The following is a 24,532-nucleotide window of genomic DNA, read 5'->3' as shown; positions in this document are numbered from 1 at the left end:
AGAATGCAGCTGAAGTAGTATTTATATAAAAATTATAGCATTAGATGTTTATATTAGAAAATAAGATAGATCTGAAATTATCTAAGTCCCAACTTTAAGAAACTAGAAAAAGAAAAGCAGAAAGAAGGAAATAATAGAAATGAAAGTAAAGGGCAATGAAATTGAAAATAGATAAAAATAGTATTATTTTACCTATTTTATTTTATATTTATTTTATTTTATACTTATTTTTATTTAGTATTAAATATAGCAATAATGCTATAAAATAGTATTATTTTATCTATTTTATTTTATATTTATTTTGTTTTATTTAGTATTATTTTATCTATTTTATCTAAGTAGTATTTATATAGAAAATCATAGCATTAGATGTTTATATTAGAAAGCAAGATAGATCTGAAATTAATTATCTAAGCCCCAAATTTAAGAAACTAGAAAAAGAAAAGCAGAAAGAAGGAAATAATAGAAATGCAAGTAAAAAGAATTGAAATTAAAAATAGATAAAAATAGAGAAACTTGTTGAAATCAAAATCTGTTTCTTGGAGAATATCAACAAAATTGGTAAACCTCTAGCCTAACGAAGGACTACCAAAGATAAAAAGAGATAAGGCACAAACTACCAATACCACAAATGAAAGAGGAGACATCATTACAAATCCTATAGACATTTAAAGGATGATATGAGAACATTGTAAATAGCCTTATGACCATAAATTGGACAACTTAGACTAATGGACTAACTCTTTGAAAGACAGATACTACCAAAGCTCACTCAATAAGAAACTAACTAGTCCTTATCTATTAAGGAAATTTAATTTGTACTCAAAACTTTCTCAGAAAGAAAACACTAGTTCCAGATGGCATCCCTGGTGAGTTCTACCAAACAATTAAGAAAGAAGTATTACAAATTCTACACAAATTCTTCTAGAAAATAGAATAAGAGAAAACAGTCTTCAGACCATTTCATAAAGCCAGCATTACCCTGATATCACAACCAGACAAAGACATTAGAAGACAAGAAAACCATAATCTGTTATTCTACATGAAAAGAGATGTAAAAATCCTTCACAGAATATTAGCAAACTGAATCCCACAATATAAAAAAAGAATAATATATCATGACAATGTAGGGTTTATCCTAAGAATGCAAGACTGTTTCAACATTTAAAAAATCAATCAGTGTAAATCATCATATTCAAGAGACTAAAGAAGAGCCATATGACCATCTCCATCTCAATACATAAAAATAAAATAAAATGCAACATCCATGAAACAATAATACATTTAAAAAAAAAACTAAGGAAACTAAAAATAAAAGGGAATTTTCTCAGCCTCATATAGAGCATCTACAGCTAAAATCATACTTAATAGTGAAAGACCAACTGCTTTCTCTATAAGATCAGGAAAAAGGCAAGGATGTCCACTCTTACCACAGCTATTCAACATTGTATGGAAGGTCCTAGCCAATACAATGAGGTAAGAAAAGAATAGAAAGTAAAGAAATTAAACTGTCTCTCTATATAAACAGAATGATTACTACATAGAAAATTTGAAAGATCTACCAAAAAAGATAATAGAATAAAGTTCAGCCTGGTTTCAGGATACCAGATTAATATATAAAAATTAAGGGGTGCCTGGGTGGCTCAGTTGATTAAGCGACTGCCTTTGGCTCAGGTCATGATCCCAGGGTCCTGGGATCGAGCCCCGCATCGGGCTCCCTGCTTGGCGGGAACCCTGCTTCTCCCTCTCCCACTCCCCCTGCTTGTGTTCCCTCTCTTGCTGTCTCACTCTCTCTCTCTGTCAATTAAATAAATAAATAAAATCTTTAAAAATATATATATATAAATTAATTGAATTTCTATATAATAGAAATTAATAATTGGAAATTGAATTTTTAAAAACAATACCAGGATGCCTGGCTGGCTCAGTCAATTGAGCATGTGACTCTTGATCTCAGGGTTATGAGTTTGAGCCCCATGTTTGGTGTACACTTTACTTAAAACAACAACAACAAAAACAATGCCATTAAAATGATACCAAATAATTACTTAGGCAGGAAACTAAAAAATTATGTGCAAGATAGTGTATACTGAAAACTCCAAAATGTTAATGAAAAAAAAATTCAAACAGACCTAAATAAATGGAAAGGTAAGCCATGTTCATGGATTTGAAGACTCAATATTGTTAGTTAATCATCCCAAAGTTGTCTGTAAACTCAGTGCAATCCAAATCAAGATCAATAGAATATTTTTGTGGAACCTCACAGGCCAATTCTAAAATTTATATGGAAAAGCAAACATGGTACAATAGCCAAAATAATTTTGAAAAAGAAAAGTAACATTGGAGGATTCAAGTTCTCTGAGTTAGTATAAAGTTATAGATATCAGAACAATGTGCTATTAGCAAAAGGATAAATACAGAGATCCATAGAGCAGAATAGAGAGTTCAGGAGTAGCCCTACACATACATGGTCAATTGATTTTCAACAAGGATGCAAAGGCAATTCAATGGAGAAAGGATAGTCTTTTTCAACAAATGGTGCTGGAACAATTGAAGATAGATATATAGAGAACTTTGACCCATACCTTGCACCACATATAAAAATTTACTCAAAATGGATCATAGAAATAAATGTAAAGTCTAAAACTAAGAACTTTTAGAAGAAAACAAAGGGCGAAAACTTTTGTTTCCTTGGATTTCTTAAATACCACAAATTCATAAGAGTAAAAAATTAACACATTGGACTTTATCAAAATTTAAAACTTCTACTCTTTGAAAGACAATATTAAGAAAATGAAAAGAAAAGCTACAGATTGGGAATTCATATTTCAATACACATACCCGATAAAAAATTTTTGTCCAGAATATATTAAAAAAACTCTCAAAACTCAATAAGGAAACAAGCAATCCAATAACCTAATAAACAAAGGATTAAAAGAGAAATTTTACCAAAGAAGATATATGGATGGTAGATAGATAAGTAAAAGCATGCATAACATCATTAGTTACTAGGGAAATACAAATTAAAACAAGTCTTAATATATTTAAGATAATTGAAAAATGCCTGCGGCACCTGGGTGTCTCAGTTGGTCAGGCATCTGCCTTCGGCTTGGGTCATGATCCTAGGGTCCTGGGATCGAGCCCCACATCGGGCTCCTGGCTCAGTGGGGGTCTGCTTCTCCCTCTCCCTCTGTGTTCTCTCTCTCTCTTTCTCTCAAGTAAATAAATAAATTCTTTAAAAAATATATATATGTGTATATATATTTAAGATAAATGAAATCATGCCATGCTTCTTGTCTAACCAGAATAGTATGAAACAAGAAATAAATTACCAGAGAAAAAGTGGAAAATTCACAAATATGTGCTGATTAAACAACATGCTCCTGAATAATCAATAGGTCAAGAAGAAATCAAAAGGCAATAAAAAAATATCTTGAGACAAATAGAAATTGAAACACAACATAACTTATGGGATGCAAAAAAAGGCAGTTCTAAGAGAGAAGTTTATAGCATAAACACCTACACTTAGAAAACAGAAAAACCTCAAATAAGCAACCTAACTTCATACCTCAAAGAACTAGAAAAAGAAGAACAAACTAAGCCCAAAGTTATAATGAAGGAAATAACAAAGATCAGAGTGGAAATAAACAGAGACTAGAAAGACAAGAGAAAATATCAATGAAATGAAGAGCTGGTTTTTTTGAAAAGATAAACAAAATTGACAAACCTCTAGCTAGACAAACTAAGAAAAAAGAGAGAAGATTCAAATAAAATCAGAAATGAAAGAGGAGACATTACAAGTGATGACGTAGAAATACTAAAGATCATAAGAAATTACTATGAACAGGGGCGCCTGGGTGGCTCACTTGGTCAAGTATCTGAGTTCAGTTTAGGTCATGATATCAAGGTCCTGGGTTTGAGCCCCGCATTGGGCTCTGCACTCAGTGGGGAGTCTGCTCCTCCCTCTCCCTCTGCCCCTCTCCCCACTCATGCTCTCTCTCTCTCTCTCTCAAAGAAATAAGCAAATTTTTTTTTAAAAAAGAAATTACTATGAACGATTATACACCAAAAATTAGATAACTTAGAAGAAATGGATAAATTCCTAGAAACATAAACTTACCAAGTTTGAATCATGAAGAAATAGAGAATCTGAAGAGACCAATTACTAGTAAGGAGATTGAATGAGTAATCAAAAACTTCCCAGGAAAGAAAAGTCCAGGATCAGAAGGCTTCACTGGTGAATTCTACCAAGCATTTAAAGAAAAATTTTTACCAATCCTTCTCAAATTCCTTCAAAAAATAGAAGAGGAGCACTTCCAAACTCATTTTATAAGGCCAGTATTATCCTCATACCAAAGCAGACAAGAAAATAAAATTACAGGTCAACATTCCTGATAAAGGAAAATGCAAAAAATCCTCAATAAAATATTAGCAAACTCAATTTTACAACACACTTAAAGGACCATACACCATGATCGATTGAGATTTATTCCTGGATGCAAGGATGGTTCAACATATGCTAATCAATAAGTGTAATATACCACATTAACAAAATGAAGGATAAAAATCATGTGATCAACTTAATGGATACAAAAAAAGCATTTGACAAAATTCAACATCCTTTCATGATAAAAACTCTCAATAAATTGGATATAAAAGAAATTTACTTCAAGATAATAAAAGCCATATATGACAGCCCACAGCTAACATTATACTCTATAATGAAAAGCTAGAAGTTCCTTAAGATCAGAGACAAGATAAGGATGTCCACTCTTGCCACTTTTATTCAACATAGTTCTGGAAGTCCTAGCCAGAGAAATTAGACAAGAAAAAGAAATAAAATGTATTTAATCAGAAGGGAAGAAGTAAAATTGTCTCTGCAAATGATATATTCTGTATAGAAAACCCTAAAGACACCACCAAAAAATGGTTAGAAGTAATAAATGAACTCAGTAAAGTTGTAGGATACAAAATCAATATACAAAAATTAGTTGCATTTCTATACACTAACAATGAATTATCAGAAAAAGAAATTAAGAAAACAATACCATTTACAATAGCATAAATAAAATACTTAGGAATAAGTTTAACGAAGCAGGTGAAAGATCTGTATACTGAAAACTATAAAATATTCATGAAGGAAATTGAAGAGGACAGAAATAAATGGAAACAGATTCTGTGTTCATGAATTAGAAGAACTAATTTTGAACTTTTTATTTTTATTTATTTATTTTTAAGATTTTTTTATTTATTTGACAGAGTGAGACACAGAGAGAAAGGGAACACAAGCAGGGGGAGTGGGAGAGGGAGAAGCAGGCTTCCTGCAGAGCAGGGAGCCCGATGAGGGGCTCAATCCCAGGGCCCCGGGATCATGACCTGAGCCAAAGGCAGATGCTTAACAACTGAGCCACCCAGGCACCCTAGAAGAACTAATTTTGTTAAAACGCTATACCACCCAAAGCTAACTATAGACTTGATGCAATCCCTATTAAAATTCTAATGGCATTTTTTACAGAAATAGAAGAAACAATCCTAATATTTATGTGGAACCACAAGAAACCCTGAATAGGGAAGGCAACCTTAACAAAGAAGAAAACTAGAGACGTCACACTTCCTGATTCCAAACAATATTACAAAGCTTTAGTAATCAAAACAGTATGGTATTGGCATTAAAAACAGACACCTAGATCAACGGAACAGAATAGAGAGCCCAGAAATAAAACCATGTCTTAATGGTCAATTAAGTTTCGACAAAGGATCCAAGAATACATAATGGGAAAAGGATAATCTCATCAACAAATGGTATTGGGAAAACTGGACAGCCACATTTAAAAAAATGAAACTGGACCACAATCTTATACCATACACAAAAATTAATTCAAAAATGGATTAAAGACCTCAATATAAGACCTGAAACCATAAAACTCCTAAAAGAAAGCACAGGGATAAGCTCTATGATTTTTTGGATTTGAAACCAAGAGCAAACACAACAAAAGCCAAAATAAAAAAGTGAGTCTATATCAAACTAAAAAGCTTCTGTGTGGCAAAAGAAACCACCAACAAAATGAAAAGGCAACTTTTGGAATGGGCTAAAATATTTGCAATGCACAAATCCAATAAAAGGTTAATACACAAAATATATTAAGAAATTCATACAACCCAATAGCAAAAAACCCAAATAACCCAATTAAAATGGGCAAAGGACCTGAACAGATATTTTTCCAAAGAAGACAAAGGGCCAACAGGGACATGAAAAGGTGCTCAGTATCACTAATCATCAAGGAAATGCAAATCACAACCACAATGAGATAGCACCTCACACCTGTCAGAATGGCAATCATCATAAAGACAAGAGAACAAAGGCAGAGCAGGTGGTGGAGAAAAGGGAATCATTGTGTACTGTTGGTGAAAATGTAAACTAGTAAAGTTACCAGGGGAAATAGTAGGGAGGTTTCTCCAGAAATTAAAAATAGAATTACCATCTGATCAGCAATCCCACTTACAACCAAAGGAAACAAAATCATTATCTCAAGAGATATCTGTATTCCCATGTTCACTATAGTATTATTCATAATAGCCAAGGTATCGACACTATTTACATGTCTGTAGATGGATGAAAGGAAAAAGGAAATGTGACATATATATATTTTATATATATATTTTATATATAGTATATATTTTATAGATGTATAATATATATTTTATATATATAATATATTTTATGTCATATATTTTATATATAATATATATTTTATATGTTATATATGTTTATAATAAACATATATATTATTTTATTAGAATAAAATTATTTTATAAATATAAAATATTATTCAGCCTTAAAAAAGAAGGAAATCCTGCCATTTGAGACAACATGGATGAACCTCGAGGGTATTATGCTGAGTGAAATAAGCCAGTCAGAGAAAGACAAGTGCTACATGGTATCACTTATATGTGGAATTTTTTAAAAGTCAAATTTATAGAAACAGAGTAGAAAAGTGATTGCCAGGGACTGAGAGGTGGGTAGAGGTTGGTAAAAGGGTATAAACTTTCAGCTATAGAATGAATTATGTCTGAAGATCTAATGTAAATAATTGACATTTGCTAAGAGAGCTGAACTTAAATGTTCTCATTAATTAAAAAAAGATAAGTATGTGAGATGATGGATGTGTTAATTAACTAGATGGGAGGGAATCCTTCCATAATGTATACATATATCAACTCCCCACACTGTACACTTTAAATACTTTACAATTTTATAGGTAAATTATATGTCAGTTATACCTCAATAAAGCTGAAATTTAAAAAAAGAGAAGGCACAAATAATATTAAAATGAAAAAAGATACATAGAATTTTTAAAAAATTATAGTATATAGTTTTATGCCAATTTTTTTTAAATGAAAGGAGAATAATTGCCAAAATTAATTCAAGAAAAGGTAGGAAACTTAGAGAAAACAATACCATTAGGTCATTTGAACTGGTAGTCAAAAATATATCTGTCTTAAACAAGACATGTGGACATGTGCACACATGTCTGCTCACAAAAATATACCAGAGGAAAAAGGGCCTCAGGCCTTTTATAGGCAAGATTTACCAACTTAAAAGATCAGTGATCCTTATCTTAAACTACTCCATAGAGAAAGAAAAGAAGAAAAGCTTGCCAACTGATTTTATGAAGCTACTACAACTTTGGTACCAAAACAGGATGAGGACAGTGCAAGAGAAAAATATTATGGCTCGATCTCAGGAATATAGAGGCAAACATTCTAAATAAAAGTTAGCAGTATGGGGGTTTTTTTTTACCTTCATCATGATGAGGAAGAATGTGAGGAAGTGTCAATATTAGAAAAATTGAACAATATAATTCGCCATGTTAACAGATTAAAAAAGAAAAATCCTATGATCATCTCTGTATGTGTGAAAATTTAAAAATCATGTAATGCGACTCAACATTAACAATAGGGGGAAAAAACCTCTGAGCAGAGTAGAAGTATAAGAAGATTTTCTGACCCTGATTATTGCCTTCAGCCAAAACCCCAGATCCAATATTCTTAGTAGGCAAACTTTAGGATCATTCCATCTTTCCATTAAAAGCAGAGATAGTTCAAGAACGACAACTACTGCCACCATCGTTGAACATGTCCTCAAAGCCCTAGCACACACAATAAGACAAAGAATGGAATGGGGACAAGGAGGGAGGGAGAAAGGGGCACCAGCCAGGAATGTATGGGACTGCAAATATCAGAAAACCTAACTACCAGTGGCTTAACCAATGAGGAGTTCATTTGTCTCACTCTTAAGAAATCAGGAAGTAGGCAGCTGGTGGTACTCATCAAAAAAATCGAAACAGCTCTTTCTGCTTTATTTTCTTTGGATGTTTCATTTCAACCTCATGCTTGCCACCTCCTGGCTCTATGATGGCTCCTGCATATCTGGGCCTTAACGTACACATTCGAGGCAGGAAGAAGGGAAAACAGTGGTTACCAGTCTCTTCCCAGAAGCCCCTGGATGGACTTCCCCTTTTATCTCACTGGTCACATGGCTACTGTTAGCTCTAAGAAAGGCTGGGAAAGTGAATGTCTAGGGATAGGGTTAGGTTTAGGGTTAGGGTTAGGATTTGGGACATACTATACTGACTTCTTATATAATAAGTTATGCTTGGTACAATCCATTCATGAAAATTCTTTGTTGGATATTAAATATATTTACTATTTGGGCCATACTTATGCTAAAACATTATTTGTTGTTTAAAATTAAAATGTAACTGTGTGTCCTCTAAACATTTTGTTTGCTAAATCTGGCATCCCTTGGAGTTGGGCATATTGAAAAAAAATGACGTTTTAAAATTAGCAAGAAAGAAAGGCTATTGTGCAGGTAGATATCAGCAACTACCATAGAGGCATACAGGGTTGTCCAGAAAGACAAGATTTTTTTCCCCTGACATTAACTCTAATTATCATACAGATCTTTCCAGAAGGAAAATTGAGTAGCAAAATATAGGCAGTACCTTATGATACAATTTTGTTAGAGATGCACGTTCTTCAAATGCATGTGTCCCACAAAATTTAAGGCTACATGCAATTATAATTCAGTGACAGAATTTTTGCAGGTAACTAAGAAAAACTTCTAAAAAATTTTAGATATACCATTAACTGTGGATTACCCATATGAAATTACAAATCTTTTAGATCTTTATCTACCAGATTTCATTAAAATTTTACTAAATCCTTTCAAAATTATGCCTACTCAAAAACTTGTCAGCTGCTGTTTTGTTTCAACATGAGAACTTAACCATAAATCTCACTCATCTGCAGGAACCTGATAGTTTAACAACAGTATACTGAGCCTGCAGACACTGGGAATAACATGGCTTTACGGGTGAATCTGTGGATTTCAAGCAGCCGAAGTCCAGGGTGTGGACTGGCCTTCAGAAGTGGGAGGGCATAGTCCAAGTGAACAACAGGGCAGGAGAGCATAGAAGTCAAGGCAAAACTTGTAGGCCTAAGATGGAGTTTCCATACACTCTAGCCAACTGCCAGGCTCCAGGAAGGGGATGGCAGGGAGGCTTCCTGAAAGCCAAGAAAACAGAAAACCAGGTCAAACCAGGTTGGTCAGAGGCAACCAACAAATGCCTTTTGTGGAGATGAATTTTAGTGATTTAGACTCTGGAATTCCTGCTACTTTTTAAGAAATGGCCAAAGAGATTGCTTGCAGCCAACTTGAGGCAATGTGAAAGAGCCGAGAACTCAAAGTGGGATTCCAAATTGTGTACTAATGTGCTGTATTTGATCAGTATCTGTCCATTCTTCCTAAGATGGCTGTTACAAAATGGACAGAAAAGGGGTTGGACTAAGGGAGTTGAAAGAAGCCCCACTCCTTTGACTCAATTTACTATTTAAATAAATTATATTTGTTTTCTTTTTTGTAAAGAGTAGAGTAAGGATTTTTCACCCCTGAGAATGTCAGACTTGAGCTATTTGTAAAGGGCAGTTGGATTTGCTGCCAGGCAACAGGGGAGAAGCGGTTTATCTCCCAAGCATTGATATCCGATAGGCCTACCCACCTATGGACCAGATGTGCTCTCTAAACACTGTTGCTTTGAGATTTAATTAATTTCAAAAATGATATTTACTGTATTTTTTTCACTTGTATTATTTCCCCAAACCATTTAAATTCTTCGGAATCATCATTTTTACTGACCACACAATAGAATAGTCCACCATGTGTAGTTGTATTAACTTCCCTATTAGATGAACTTGGGAATATGGCTATTTGAAGAGATCTTATAGTGAAACATTTTTTTTAAGAATTTACTTATTTATTTGAGAGAGAGAACACAAGCAGGGGGAGGGGCAGAGGGAGAGGGATAAGCAGACTCCCAGGACCCTGAGATCATGACCTGAGCTAAAGGCAGATGCTTAACCAACTGAGCCACCCAGGCACCCACAAAACGTTTTTATATAACCAATATTACTCTCTAATGTGCCTGATTTTAAAATGTACCTTTTTGTCTGGGCAGTGTGCACAAAATGAGCTGACCTTATATTCTGATGGAACAGTTGCCCTCCCATGCTTTTTGCTTTCCTTTTGAAATCAACGATCACAAATGTTTCATTGAATTGATACAGGCAAGACAATAGTGAATAGTGATAGAGCCATTTGACTTTCAAGTGGCAAACCCAATAGCATCCACCCAGTGACTCAGCCTTTTTCTGGAAGAGGTAACAATGCACCACCTCCATCCACAGCCCCTTTCGCTACACTTCAGAAACCACAGCTGATTCCAGTGGAAGCAAAGAAGTTCTCTTCTAAGAAACAAAGATCAAAGGTATTCATACTCCTTTTTTTTTAAGATTATTTATTTATTTGAGAGAGAGCATGAGCAGGGGGCAGGGGTAGAGGGAGAAGCAGACTCCCCACTGAGTAGGGAGCCTGATACTGGGCTCGATCCCGGGATCCTGAGATCATGACCTGAGCTGAAGGCAGATGCTTAACCAACTGAGTCACCCAGGCACCCCTCATGCTTCTAACAGAAGAAAATTGTTATTTACAGTATTCTCAGTGAGATTTTTAGTAATACACCATATTATAGAGTTGTACCTTTCATATGGAAATAAATACTATTTTGGCTGCTGGGATGCATTTGATTTTTAAAGGGGGATTGCTGTACAAGTAGATTCTACCATGACATTATCCGCAGGGTCTTTTTTTTTTTTTTTTTTTTTTTATTTGAGAGAGGGAGAATGAGAGAGAGCATGAGAGGGAGGAGGGTCAGAGGGAGAAGCAGACTCCCTGCCAAGCAGGGAGCCCGATGCGGGACTCGATCCAGGGACTCCAGGATCATGACCTGAGCCGAAGGCAGTCGCTTAACCAACTGAGCCACCCAGGCGCCCTTATCCACGGGATCTTAAAAAATTCAATCATGTCGCATTATTGTGAGATTAACTAAATGAGTGGGCCAACCTATACCACTAACTGGGTCAAGAGTCTAGGAATCTGGAATATGATAGCTATTGCTTTATATCCAAATTCGTGTTGTATAGGGTATGTTCTTATGAGATTTTACCCTACTTCATTTGTCTTTAAGCATAGGGTAAAAAGCAAGCTCTCCAGTTTTGCACAGATATCCTAATGAGGAAAGGGAAGAAATTCTGTATTCTCTAACATTAGGACCTCACGGTACAACATAATTAATCCTCATGGAGATTTTCCAGGTTTAAATGTGCTGGACTTTTGAAGCTTGCTTTAGGTTTATAAGCCACAGAGTTGTGCTAATTGAAACTTTTCGCCAGAAAAAAGGAGAGCTAGCAGTGTCTTTTTCAGGGCTTACCCTATGTGGTCCTATTTACAGCTGCTCCCATTAAAAAAAAAAAAGCAAGGAAGAGAGGGAAATGGAAGAGTGGCAGAGAAGAAATGAATCCTACAGTCTCTATGTAGTAGACTGTTACCTGCTCTTCCCAGACCTTCTTCTCCCAGGACCCTGGGATCATGACCTGAGCCGAAGGCAGACGCTTAACGACTGAGCCACCCAGGCACCCCCCACACCTTCTTCTTAACGCCCAAATCTTCCTCGAGATGCTTTCCCTGTATTTGCAGCACTGATGGGCTGTGTCCCCTTAAGAGAGTTCCAAGCTGTTTATGTAGCAGCGTGTCATGTGACACCCCAGTTGCCATGGCAAATATTTGTGTTTCATGAAAAATGTGGGTAAAAAAAAAAAATCAGTGTAAATGGCCAAATCCCTAGACAGACAGGCCTTCGGGCTAGTGTTTGGCCTGCACCACGATTGTTTCAAATTCAGCTGTTTAACAGGCTGTGCGAAGGCCACGGGCTAATGTGCATAATGGGAACAGGCGGGGGCACCTGTTTTGCTTCTCACCACGTTTGAGCTCTCCAGTCCCACAGTGTTATAGACAACAGATCTACAGGTAATACAAACATGACTAGGTTTTCTGCGCTAATCAATCTATCACAGAAAAAAAAAAATTATTTTAATAAAGACACTTCTGGAGGGCTAATTAACCCTGCCTTTAATTTCCTCTCTGTTGACTTCACAAAGCTTTCCCCTAGTGCTGAGGCAGTAATATTTAAAGACTCTTTCCTGTGGTCTCGAACTGGTACATTTCTGAATTGACTCTTCAATGGTAAATGTAATTATTCATACACTCCGTGAAGTGTCCTAGCGTGGAAGTGAAAAGGCTCACAGAAACACTGACAGAGCTAGAACAGACCTGGATCAGCATCCACCGGGCGGTGTGGTGCCACACGGAGAAGCCCCTTCTTGGAAATACTTCTCTCAGTGTACCCTAGATGCAGGACTTGGCATCTGACTATAGCTGTTTTGGTAAATATTTACTTCGTCAAACTCTCTCTTCAGATCAAACAGGGCTCTTGGCAAGCAAGGCAGCGTTGTCTGGGGTGGAAAAGGTCTTTCTAATTATTAGCTCCTGCCTGCATGGAAAGAAGGAACAGGCTGGCCCAGCGGGGGGACCTGGGGGAGGGAAGTGGGGGGGGGGAGGCTCTGTGCTTCTATTTGTTTTGTAAAATTGCCCATGAGAGTCATTTTGATTTAAACTGTGTCTCATTCTTCATTGTAGGGGAAACGCAAAAGGTCAAGAGGACTTCATGATAGGAAGGTCTGTAATTTGTGTGACTAGTTGAAATTTGGGGTTTGTCACCTGATGTCCCTTCCTTTTGCTTCAGGGCAAAAGTATGAGAGGCCGGTTGACAGCTGGAGACTGCAACAAAAGTTCTGCTCTTCTTTTATAAAAGAAATTAGATCATGTCTTCAGAAAAAAAAAAAAATGGTTTGCTTAAAGTGAAAAACCTTCCCTACCCCCCTTCAGTTAGGACTGAATTACTTCTCAGGCTTCAATCCAGAGAAGTGATTTAGCATACTCAAAATCTGGCTGAATCACAATGGTCTTCAACCTCAATCTACGATTCTCATCTTTTAAAAGTCCACTTGAAAATAAATAAAATGTGAAAAAAAATTCACTTAGCCCCCAGCATGGGCATACGTGTGTGTAAGTGTGCGTTCATACACACGTGCACGTGCATACACACTGCATATATGAGGTCATTGGTAAGGGGATGGGACTTAGGACTAAGCTGCCTAAAACCAATAAGGTAACAAACACATTGGGGGAATGAAATCGTTCCCACCGACAAGTACGTGCCAGCAAAGAACCTTCCACTGGGTCATGCGTGAGTCAGCAAAGTTCTGAACTTGAAGCAGGAAAGAGCTGGATTCTTCTCTTACTAATAGAGGAGTTTTGAGCAGGTCACTTAAATTCTGAGTGCCTCACTTTTCCTCATCTGTCAAATGGGGATAATAACTCTCATAGATTTGTTCTATTAGCTCTGTTAATGTGTGTGGAAATGCTTTGGAATTATAAAGCACTTGTTATCAGAATTCACTGGCCTGTTTTTTTTTAAAGATTTTATTTACTTATTTGACAGAGACAGCGAAAGAGGGAACACAAGAAGGGGGAGTGGGAGAGGGAGAAGCAGGCTTCCCTCAGAGCAGGGAGCCCGATGCGGGGCTCGATCCCAGGACCCTGGGATCATGACCTGAGCTGAAGGCAGACGCTTAACGACTGAGCCACCCAGGTGACCCTCACTGGCCTATTTTTAAACAACATCTTCTAGGCCCCCCTTCCTTCAAGGGTCTTATCAGAAAGAATTTCAGAGGGAGCTTAGCCACCCCTTTCCAAGGAAAAAGAGCCCATCTTCTGGGTCTCCTTGTACTTCTGCAGAGCTGTGACTAGACAGAGCTGTACTTACAGCAATGATCACATACAGTCCTTCTGAACTGAGACAGATTGCTCCTGGATAAACTAATCAATGCAATCAGAACCTTCCTTCAGCTTCCCTTGACTTCTTGCTACAGGGAAATTGTGAGCTTGCTTCTACACTTTAAAAATAGGATGTGCTTTAAGAACACTAGGCATGATGTATCAGGAATATTTAGAACAGCAAAAGTTGGTTGAGCATGTTCTTAGAACATGGCACTAGGCACCTTCCACATCCACTGAATGCTCACAGCAGCTCTAGAACCTCTGTACTGTCATTGTCCCCAGGCCCACATAGTTGGTGAAAGGGTGCGGAGGATCCAGATGACAGAATGAGGCTCCAGAGTCCACCCTCCTACACACAAGGTTATGAACTCTTCCACATGCGCTAGTTTTCCAAATGTTACCACTACTATGATGGTAACTACTACTAACTACCCCAACCACTACCACTACTACTCCTAACTAGCACCTTACACACATCTTACACACATGTGCCGACCACTGTTCCTATGCTTTACATGGATTAGCTCACCTCATCTGACAATATCTCTGAGCAGTAGGTACTATTATTATTCCCATTTTCCTGGAAGGAACCAATTACGGAGAAGTTAAGGTCATGCACCTAGTAAGAGACAGAGCCAGCATACAGAACTGGGCCATGTGGCTGCCAAAGCCCCAACGCATTAGAGAGTTTTTAAACTTTCAATAGTTTTTGGTAGAAATCTTTCTAAAAGATCCCATATCTCTGCCTCCCTGATGTAATCTAACATTTTCTCTCCCCAGTATCACGTATGCAGAGAACCCATTTCTAGTCGTTCTTCATTTGTTTCCTTCACATTCAGGACAGTGCTTGTCACGTCAGCTGTCATGTCTGCTTTCAGTGGCCCTGACTTTAAGAGACTGTTCTGTCTTCTAGCTCATTAACCAAATAACCAAGACTCAAGAAGTGGAAGGATAAAGTGGAGTCAGTCAGGCTCTGCACAAGGATCCAAGGAATATAAGATAATACACAGTGGTGGACTTCGTAGTTATTTCAAGAAATCTAAGGCCTGTATTTTCAGGGCTCTAATTTACCTGGTTAAAGTTGCTAAAATTGTCTCTCTCAGCAAATACATCTTTTTATTATCTCAAGGCAGACATGTTAACAACTATGTTAAGATCCACTTAATTTGGGCACCTGGGTGGCTCAGTTGGTTAAGCAACTGCCTTCGGCTCAGGTCATGATCCTGGAGTCCCGGAATCGAGTCCTGCATCGGGCTCCCTGCTTAGTGGGGAGTCTGCTCCCTCGACCCTCCCGCCTCTCATATGCTCTCTCTCTCATTCTCTCTCTCTCAAATAAATAAATAAAATCTTTAAAAAAAAGATCCACTTAATTTCAATTAATATTTTGATAATAAGTATGTTAACATAATAATTTTAATAAATATGTTAACATATAATAGTATGATAATAAATATGATAACAAATATGGTAAGATCCACTTAATTTCAATTAATATTTTGATAATAAAAATCTCTTTTATGGGTAAAACAAGCAAACAAATATATTTATTGGACGTAAGGGTCCAGGTTAAATTCATGAGTGTGTTCTGCTTCTGGAAATGGGGGAGGGAGAAGAAAGAGCTAAAAAGAATTAGAGGATTTCAATTCTACCTTATGTGTTGTTTTTTAAAATTTCAACACATATATAAATAATAGAAATATATCTAAATCTTATAAATAATTATAAATATATAAAATAAACTATATTTTTAAATGTAAAAGATTTAAATATATATTTTTGTCTCCTTTGCTTCAGAGAGATATATATATCATATATACATTATATATATTCTGTATTATCTAATGTTATCTAATTCATCCTCATGTAGATTCCTCCGGTTTAAACCACTGGGCTTTTGTAGCTTGCTTTCTTACATTTATGAGCCACAGACAGATATATATATAATATACATATACATATAAACGTGTAATATATATATAATACACATAAAGCAAAGAAGACAAAAGATTAACATGCGCCCATGGCAGTTTTTTATATTATTCTTCTATAATTTTCTGTATTTTCAAAACTTTTTCAAATTTCAAAGAAGAAACAAAAGAAAATCCTATTTCGAAAGATATACCTCTTGCTGTAAAATCTTCTTTGCTATAGAAAGAACAGGTTTGGGTGATAACCTTTTAATGTCAATTTTGGGGTCTTGCTTTTCTTAGTCATTCTTACACTGTTACTTTCTTTAGTATTTCCCCAGCATATTACTCTTTATCCTTATGTTATAGAATCGTGATTATTTTATACAGTTGAGTCAGTTGAACTATTTTAATGAGGCAACATATGTGACAGTGACACCACTGTGTCCAGTCTCATTTCCCCCCATCTGCAGACCAGCTCGATTTTTTACAAAACTTCCATGACCCCTCCAACGCTCACCCCAAGACCCCCAGGAAAAGGAAAAAAGGGGAAGTTCCCAGGAGGTGGGGCTCTAGACCCCTCAAACCCACAGCAGCTGTGTTAACTGTGGCCCTCTTTACCATCAGATTGTATTGTTTCTGAACAGTGTTCCAGGTTTGAAAATATATATACTTTGAAAACCACCAGGTGGTATCTAGCGGCAGTTTCAGCTTTCATGTGACCTATCTACTAAAGGGAATAAGCCCACTGCTTTACGTTTATTGAAGTGTGATTAACATTACATTAGTTTCAGGTCTACGATAGAATGATTCAACAATGCTATACGTTACTCAGTGCTCATCACAAGTGTACCCTTAATCCCCTTCACCTGTTTCACCCAACCCCCAACCCCCCACACACACACCTCCCCTCTGGCAACCACAAGTTTGTTCTCTGTATTTAAGAATCTGGTTTTTTGTTTGTGTCTTTTTTTTCTTTGTTCATTTGTTTTCTTTCTAAAATTCTACATACAAATGAAATCATATGGTACTGGTTTTTCTCTGACTGACTTATTTCACTTAGCATTATACCCTCTAGAGCAAGACCCCATTGTTGCAAATGGCAAGATCTCATTCTTTTTTTATGGTCCAGCAATATTCCATTCTGTATATATATATATATACCACATCTTTATCCATTCATCTGTGGGTGGACACTTGGGCTCCTTCCATTATCTTGACTATTATAAATAATGTTGCTATAGGCATTGGGGGGCATGTATCTTTTCAAGTTGTGGTTTTGGTTTTTTGGGGTAAATACCCAGTAGTGGAATTACTGGATAATGTGGTAATTATATTTTTAAATTTTTTGAGGAAATTCCATACTGTTTACCACGGTGGCTGCACAGTCTGCATTCCCACCAGCAGTGCAAGAGGGTTCCTTTTTCTCCACATCCTCACCAACAGTTGTTATTTCTTGTATTTTTAATTTTAGCCATTCTGACAGGTGTGAGGTGATATCTCATTGCAGCTCTTAGGTGCATTTCCCTGATGATTAGTGATGTTGAGCATTGTTTCATGTGTCTGTTGGCCATCTGTATGTCTTCTAGAAGAAAACATAGGCAGTAATTTCTTTGACACCAGCCATAGAAACATTTTTCTAGATATATGTCTCCTCTGGCAAGGGAAACAAAACCAAAATTAAACCATTGTGACTACACAAAAATAAAAAGCTTTTGCACAGCAAAGAAAACCATCAACAAAACAAAAAGGCAACCTATTGAAGGGAGAAGATATTTGTGAATGATCTATCCGATAGGGGGCTAGTATGCGAAATATATAAAGAACTTATGCAACTAACATCAAAAAACCAAATAATTCAATTAAAAAATGGGCAGAGGACATGCATAGACATTTTTCCAAATCAGCCTACTTCTTGAAGAGCAGAGAATGCCTCCCTGGTGGGCTTTGTGCCCAGCACAATGCAGTCTCCTTTCTTGTCCTGTCCTAAAGGGTCACGGAGAGGGCAGGTGGTACTTTGGCAAGAATTCGAGTTCTACAGCCTGAAGATACAAGATGAGATTCAGAAGGAAATCTAGGGCTGTTCTTTCCTCTTTTAGATTCACTTTCCCTCATGAAACCTTATTTAATTTACCTTCTTAAAGGAAGAAAAGAAAGAAAATCCCAAACCAGAAACCTGTGGCATCATTTAAAACCATTTCTGTTTTCTCTAATTCATTAGCAAATGCCACCCTCACCTATGCATTTTTGACATGAAACTTTCAAAGTGAATGAAAATTATACAGTTTTATGTGCAAAACAATATTTTTTTTCTTGTAAGAAGTAATTGAGAAAAAATACTCACAAAATTGTCTTTATCTATCTTCATGGCATCTAAGTGTACACTTCTATTGCATGGACTAACAATTTTACTTATATACACCAGAAAAAAGTTTAAGTTATCAGTGAGACCAAATAATCTTAATTATTTTTACTTTATCTTTTTCATTCATCAAACTATGACCTGATCCTTCATAGAAAATTTGGAAGGTTCAGAAAGGAGAAAGGCACACACACACACACACACACACACAAAATCCCATAATATCATATCCCTTTGGCGTATTTAAACTTTGGCATGGCCCTCTGTTGTATCATTCAATATATTCAACCCTGACCCATCTCTTTTCCCCTAACAATTTATCATAAGCCTTTATATATAGGACTTAAAAGTCTTCATAAAACATTTTGAATGGCTACATAATAATCTGTCTTGAAGATATACCATAATTTTCTTAGCTATTATCCTATTGTTTGATATTAAATTATAAATGTCAGATTATTAATAACTATTCTAATTATTAATAAATAAATCATTTCCTGTTATAAATAAAACTGCCATGAACATCTTCCCCATTTGTACATACATCTTTGTATTTAAGCTACTTCCTCGCAGTAGAATTCCTTAGGGTATGGACATTTTCAGTAGTCTAGTAGTGCGTCAAAACTCAAGCTATGAGTTTGCAAATAACTTGTATGATCATAGAAGAGTTTTGTGCTGTAAACCTAAGTGGCTATCAGCTTCATTCATACATTCATTCAACTAATCTCCATTGACCTTTAATCATGTGCCAGGCAGGGTACTAGACCTTGGGGATGTAGCAGTGAACAAAACAAACCAAGTCTTTGCCCTCTTGGGACTTATGTTCTAGTAAGAAAAGCAGATATTTAATATAACGGTCAGGCAGTGATAAGTGCTACAAATGAAAATAAAGCAGCATCCATATGTAGGTTTAGAGAAGGTGACAAGGTGGGATGTTGTAAGAATTTTGCAAGTATTCCTTAGCCATCTGGGATCAACAGACTTGCTATACACACATTTTCCTCAGGAAAACCATAACGTCAAACTTTACTTTGGTGATAACTGAGGTCCTTTTGGAGGCTTGCTCTTCTTCCTTTACCACGTGGAGAACATGATGATGTGCCTTTTCTCAGAAATTTAGGAATCCAGGCTGCTTTTCACACTCCGCCTGCCAGGTTCCCAGTACGGACCCCAGGCAGGTTCCACCCATCAGTCATGATTGTTCCAAGTGGCCGTCCTTCACTATGTCGCATTCTCTCAGAAAATATTATAAAGTTAGCAGAAAAGATGAAATCATTGCAGCAATAAACTTAGATAGATCTCTAGAAAAGGAAATATCACATTTGGCTGAAAATATAGTCCATCCCTCTTAAAAATCTTCCCGATTTTGTTCTGTTTGATCTCCAACCAGAATTTGATCCAATGAGTGTTTTTGTTCCAGAAGAATACATCTAGGGATGGGAATTTTTTTTTTCTCTCCTTAGAAAGTGTTTCAGAATTCAGGGAGACTCATTTGAATAAAGATACCTTTCAAAGCAATTGCAGAAATTAGCCCTAGAAAATTGCTGTTGATCTGAGTGGCCTTTATACACAGTTCTCTTCCTTTATATGTCTCTGCTCAGTGAGTTCTCTATTTTTGCCTTTTATCCTCTTTATAAAGCTTAGGGACTCTGACTCTCACTTTTAATTGACACTTACAGCTTAAATGCAGTTTCTAGGTCCTATGAACTGAGAACTGTTTTGTTGATTTGCAGACCCTGAAATGCTGGAATATCTCTTTGGGGTTCTCTCCCCATGACTACCTTTACATGTAGTTGGTATAAACGGCTATTCTTCAACTGTGGTGTTCAAGTTTCTAGAAAAAGCTTCCTATTTAAAAAAGAGAAAAGGGGGAAAAAATCCCCAGGTCTTTTTCATGGTACATGAGGTGATGCTATTGGAGACATGTGCCTTCGATTTGCTAGCTCTGCTAGCTCCAGGAGTTTATTAAACAACACGTAGCATTTCTTAAGGGGTGACACTTTAAGTCAGAGAGACATAGGGTGTCAAAATCAGAAGCACTCTGAATGATCCGCTAATATCCCACAGGAGAAGTGACTTCCCAAGGCCATGTAGTAAGGTGGTAACAGCCTAGATCCTAGGTCTTCTCACTTCAAATCCATCCCTTTCCTACCATGCCATGGTTCATTAGCATGTTCATGGGGGTTAGTTTAACAGACTGCTTTCCAAATAAGAAGGAAACAGCAGGTCAGGGCCAGGTTGGCTCTGATGTAGGAGGTGGTAAAAGGAAGGTTGAACAAGGAGAGCACACCTTGGTATGGGGCCATATGGGGAGTTCTGGACAGTTAGGGCTGTGGGCATGGATGTTATGGGGGGAGCCAAAGGGCAACTAGCTGTGTGATCTTGGGCAAATCACTTAACCTCTGAGTCTCAGTTTCCTATCTACGGTGATAACCACAGGGACTGGAGGTGAGGCACTGTGAAAGGTTCTTTACACATGCTATGATCTTCATAGCAACTCTGTGGGGATCCCTCATTTTTAGAGATGAGAAACATTTAAGTGTAGAGAGGATGTTGTTTTAACTTGGACTGTCATAGCAAAATACAATAGGCTGGGTGGCTTAAACAGCAAATATTTATTTCTCACAGTTCTGGAGGCTGGAAGCACAAGATCAGGATGCGAGTATGGTTGGGTTCTGGTGAGGTCCCTCTTCCTGGTTTGCAAGGAGCTACCTTCTCGCTGTATCTTCACATGATAGAGAGATCATCTCTCTTGTGTCTCTTCTTCTAAGGGCACTAATCTCATCAGGAAGCCTCCACCCTCATGACCTAATTACCTCTCAAGGGCCCCACCTCCAAATACCATCACATCGGGGACCAGGGCTTCCACTTATGAATGTTGTAGGGTCACAAAACATTCAATCCATAGCAGATGATAACTTGTCCAAGAGTATGTAGCAGATAGTGGCAGAGCTTGGACTTGAACCCAGGTTAGTCAGACCTCAGGGCCAAGGCTCATTTCCCTGAGTCCATAATAGCTTGTTCAGTAAAAAGGCAAGGCCAGTGACCTTCAAGATCCATCACGCTCTAAAATTCAGTACTATAATTCTGCTGAATCCCTAAATCCTGATTGGGTCAGCTACTTTCTCTGAATATTGTTTATATCTTTCAAATAATGCTAGCCATCTGAGGTAACGATATCTGTTCTGTACAAAACTTAACACATTTCAGACCCTTGACAAAGATTAAAGAGGAGGCCAGACAAGTGGCATCTCTGGTTTTCAGGGAATAATGCACGTTCCATCTCTGAGGGTCACTTCATTCCTACTCTGAATCTAAGCACTCACTTAGAGCCATAATGGCGGGAGGAATTTATTCGTTTTCACACAACAGAATTGCCAAAGCTAATTACTAACAGATATGTGTGAGTGTTCGAGAAAGGGAACATCAGCTTATGGATTCAAAAGCAATTTAGTGTGTCTTTCTAGGCAAATCCTTCTCTAAAAATGATATCCATTTGGATTATCCCAAATACTTGATTATTTACCACCAGGAGATCTTGGTCATATCTCATTTAGGGATCCTCAGCTATGGTTTAATCCTACATCCGCATGCTGTCCACATGTGTGAAAAGAACATTTCTCATAAAGACATTCAGCTTAGAAATACACACCCCTTTTTCCTAGAGTTCTTCTTTGTGGCAGTTATTTCTGAAGTTCAGGAGCTAATACCGGGCCTATCATTTTTGCTTCACCCCTGTGACTTACTGACATATGTAATCATCATCCTGCCTTCCTGTTTGTTTTAAATTTAGAATTTTTCCTCAATAACGGCTCCAGAAACTCTCAAAATTACCTAATTAGTAATAACACTTTGCAAATGATAAAGAGCATTTCCCAGCTAGTTGATTCAGTTAGTTAGAGCAGGATGCTAATAATTAGGCCATGGCCACGGGTTTGGCCTCTGGCGAAGGTGTGACCAGGGTCTCAGGAAGGACCAGGAGACAATGTGGATGGCAGAACAGAGAGCCATTCCCACTAGAAGGAAAACAATATTGCTATTGGGGCAGTAACATCACATTGGGAGGACAGCATACCTTAAACAAAACAAAACAAAACAAAAACAAAAACAAAAGTAGGAAGGGAGGGAAAGAGGCAGGAAGGAAAGAATAGAAGGAAGGAATAGAAAGAAGGAAGGTAGAAGGAGGGAAAGATGGCAGGCAATTATTTAACTGTAGACAAGTTCATGGAGATAAATAGAAAAGAAAGAGTAACAGAAGGAACTGGAATCTGAAGCATGGCATGACCTTTAATCAGGGCTCTTATTCCTAGCAGGCTGTGAAGCAGCTTTGTCTTTACCTGCTCAATGGATCCCACAATGCTGATGCACTGCTTTAATTTGGGAAGGCTTTCTCTTGAGAGACATGTCTTTTCCAGCTCTAAGTATGAAGTGCTCCCAAGTGTGGCATTCTCTGTGACAGATGTACTACAATGATGCTTTAGCTGACTCCAAACCCATAGCTTCCCCGTGCCTGAGTGGTCTATTTGATGTCCAAGAGTGTGTTTCCTTTGAGAACATGTCTTTACCAGAATATCATCCAAGAAGGTAGGGAGGTATAATCCCTTTGTTCTAAAACAGCCATGGTTAAACTCTGGAACCCCATCCCCATGCCAGGGCTATTCTTTCCAAAGGTCTGAAAGGCATTTGCTGCTGTACATGGATGCCTTAGGCCTATGCCTTTGGAAGGTACTGCCTGAGAGTGACCTGAGAGGCCTCTCCTTTCAAAATCTTCTCCCAAGGTCGCTCCATTTTCACTGATGGCCCCAATTTCACTGGAGTCTCTGTAAAGAGAAGGAATTTCAAAATAATTTTCATAGCTCCAACGAAACCAGATTGCCCGGCAAACCTCCTGTCCGGGGATGCACTTTTTCGAGAAGTCTCAGAGTCTTGTCAACAGGGTCCAACATGTGACTGGCGGGACCAGCCAGCTGCAGACATGTCCATTGGTGTTGACTATACATGTCTGTTCCTCACTCAGGAAGCCTGGTCATTCTTCTCTGAATTCTAACCTTCCCACCATCAGACTCCATTCTTGAAGGGAGGCAGAAATGCGACCACGGGCCATTTCTGTTGGGACAAGTGCCACTTGTCTTCCATCCATTGTGGCTCCTCCCACCAGCACTGATGTCTGCTACAGGACACATTACTTCTCCAACTCTCTCTTGCCCATCCAAGACGAAGGAATTCGTCTTCATCCACCAGACAGTTTGTATCCTTACTTGGTGCGTTAAGATCAGAAAGGGTGAGAGTCTTGGCAAGAAGTCTTTTCCCATCATTCCTATGCCTATAACAACTCTTAAGAGTAGACAAAAGCTTACTGCTGTTGAAAGTCAGCCTCTAAAATTCAAGGAAATTCCCCCTCTTGGACTTAACACTTGCTTTTTTGCATTTTTACTTGAGATGACAGTCTAACTATTCCACTGCCTGGAACCTGAGGAAAGAAAAAGAATTTGATGGTTTTCTTTTCTTTATTAAAAAAAAAAAATGTGTTTGCTTATTGTCCTTTAATTGTAAATCATCTCTCAGCTTACTTTTCTTTTAGATAGCTTTCTGCCTTGAATTTGTTAATAAATGTCAGTTAATACTTGTTTAGTAAAGACAAACCATGAACAATCTAACAGTAATACTCAATACAGTACTGTGGCACAGTAGTTATTGATTAATTACTTGGGTCTTTTTCTTTGAGTTCTCTGAAAACTCTTCAAAATGCAGAGAGCAATATAATCCTGCAGTTTGGTAAAGATGGGCTTATACATCTGTAAATGCTGACATGCTGAACACAATCTGTTCCTTAAATCCCTAAGCAAGAAGCAATCAGTACAGTAAGCTGATACCTGGCTTACAGAGGAGAAGGCAGGGTGTGAAATAGCTATGCCCTCCCCCTGCCCCAGGCCATTAAGAACATTTAGACCATGGGGCAGATGTTTA

General features: G+C 37.5%; 1 protein-coding gene and 1 long non-coding RNA gene across 2 annotated transcripts in view; one reads left to right on the top strand and one right to left on the bottom strand.

Moving 5' to 3' along the window:
- Nucleotides 1-24,532, top strand: part of LOC135361470 (IQ domain-containing protein H-like) — a 31,239-nt gene that overhangs the window by 4,289 nt on the left and 2,418 nt on the right. Inside the window, exons 2-3 of the mRNA XM_064570265.1 lie at nucleotides 10,747-10,826; nucleotides 13,094-13,132. Coding sequence (XP_064426335.1) covers nucleotides 10,747-10,826; nucleotides 13,094-13,132 — 119 coding nt within the window. The remainder of the gene's footprint in view (nucleotides 1-10,746; nucleotides 10,827-13,093; nucleotides 13,133-24,532) is intronic.
- LOC123861064 (uncharacterized) overlaps nucleotides 23,352-24,532 on the bottom strand; it is a 121,906-nt gene continuing 120,725 nt past the window's right edge. The window contains exon 5 of the long non-coding RNA XR_010404977.1: nucleotides 23,352-24,035. This is a non-coding gene — a long non-coding RNA (uncharacterized LOC123861064). The remainder of the gene's footprint in view (nucleotides 24,036-24,532) is intronic.

The sequence above is a fragment of the Mirounga angustirostris genome, unplaced genomic scaffold, assembly GCF_029215605.1.
Source record: "Mirounga angustirostris isolate CCGP_5_RB_7025 unplaced genomic scaffold, mMirAng1.0.hap1 SCAF_9, whole genome shotgun sequence".
Lineage (NCBI taxonomy): Eukaryota > Metazoa > Chordata > Mammalia > Carnivora > Phocidae > Mirounga > Mirounga angustirostris.
Note: the sequence above shows the minus strand (reverse complement) of the source record. Positions and strands in the feature narration are given on the sequence as shown.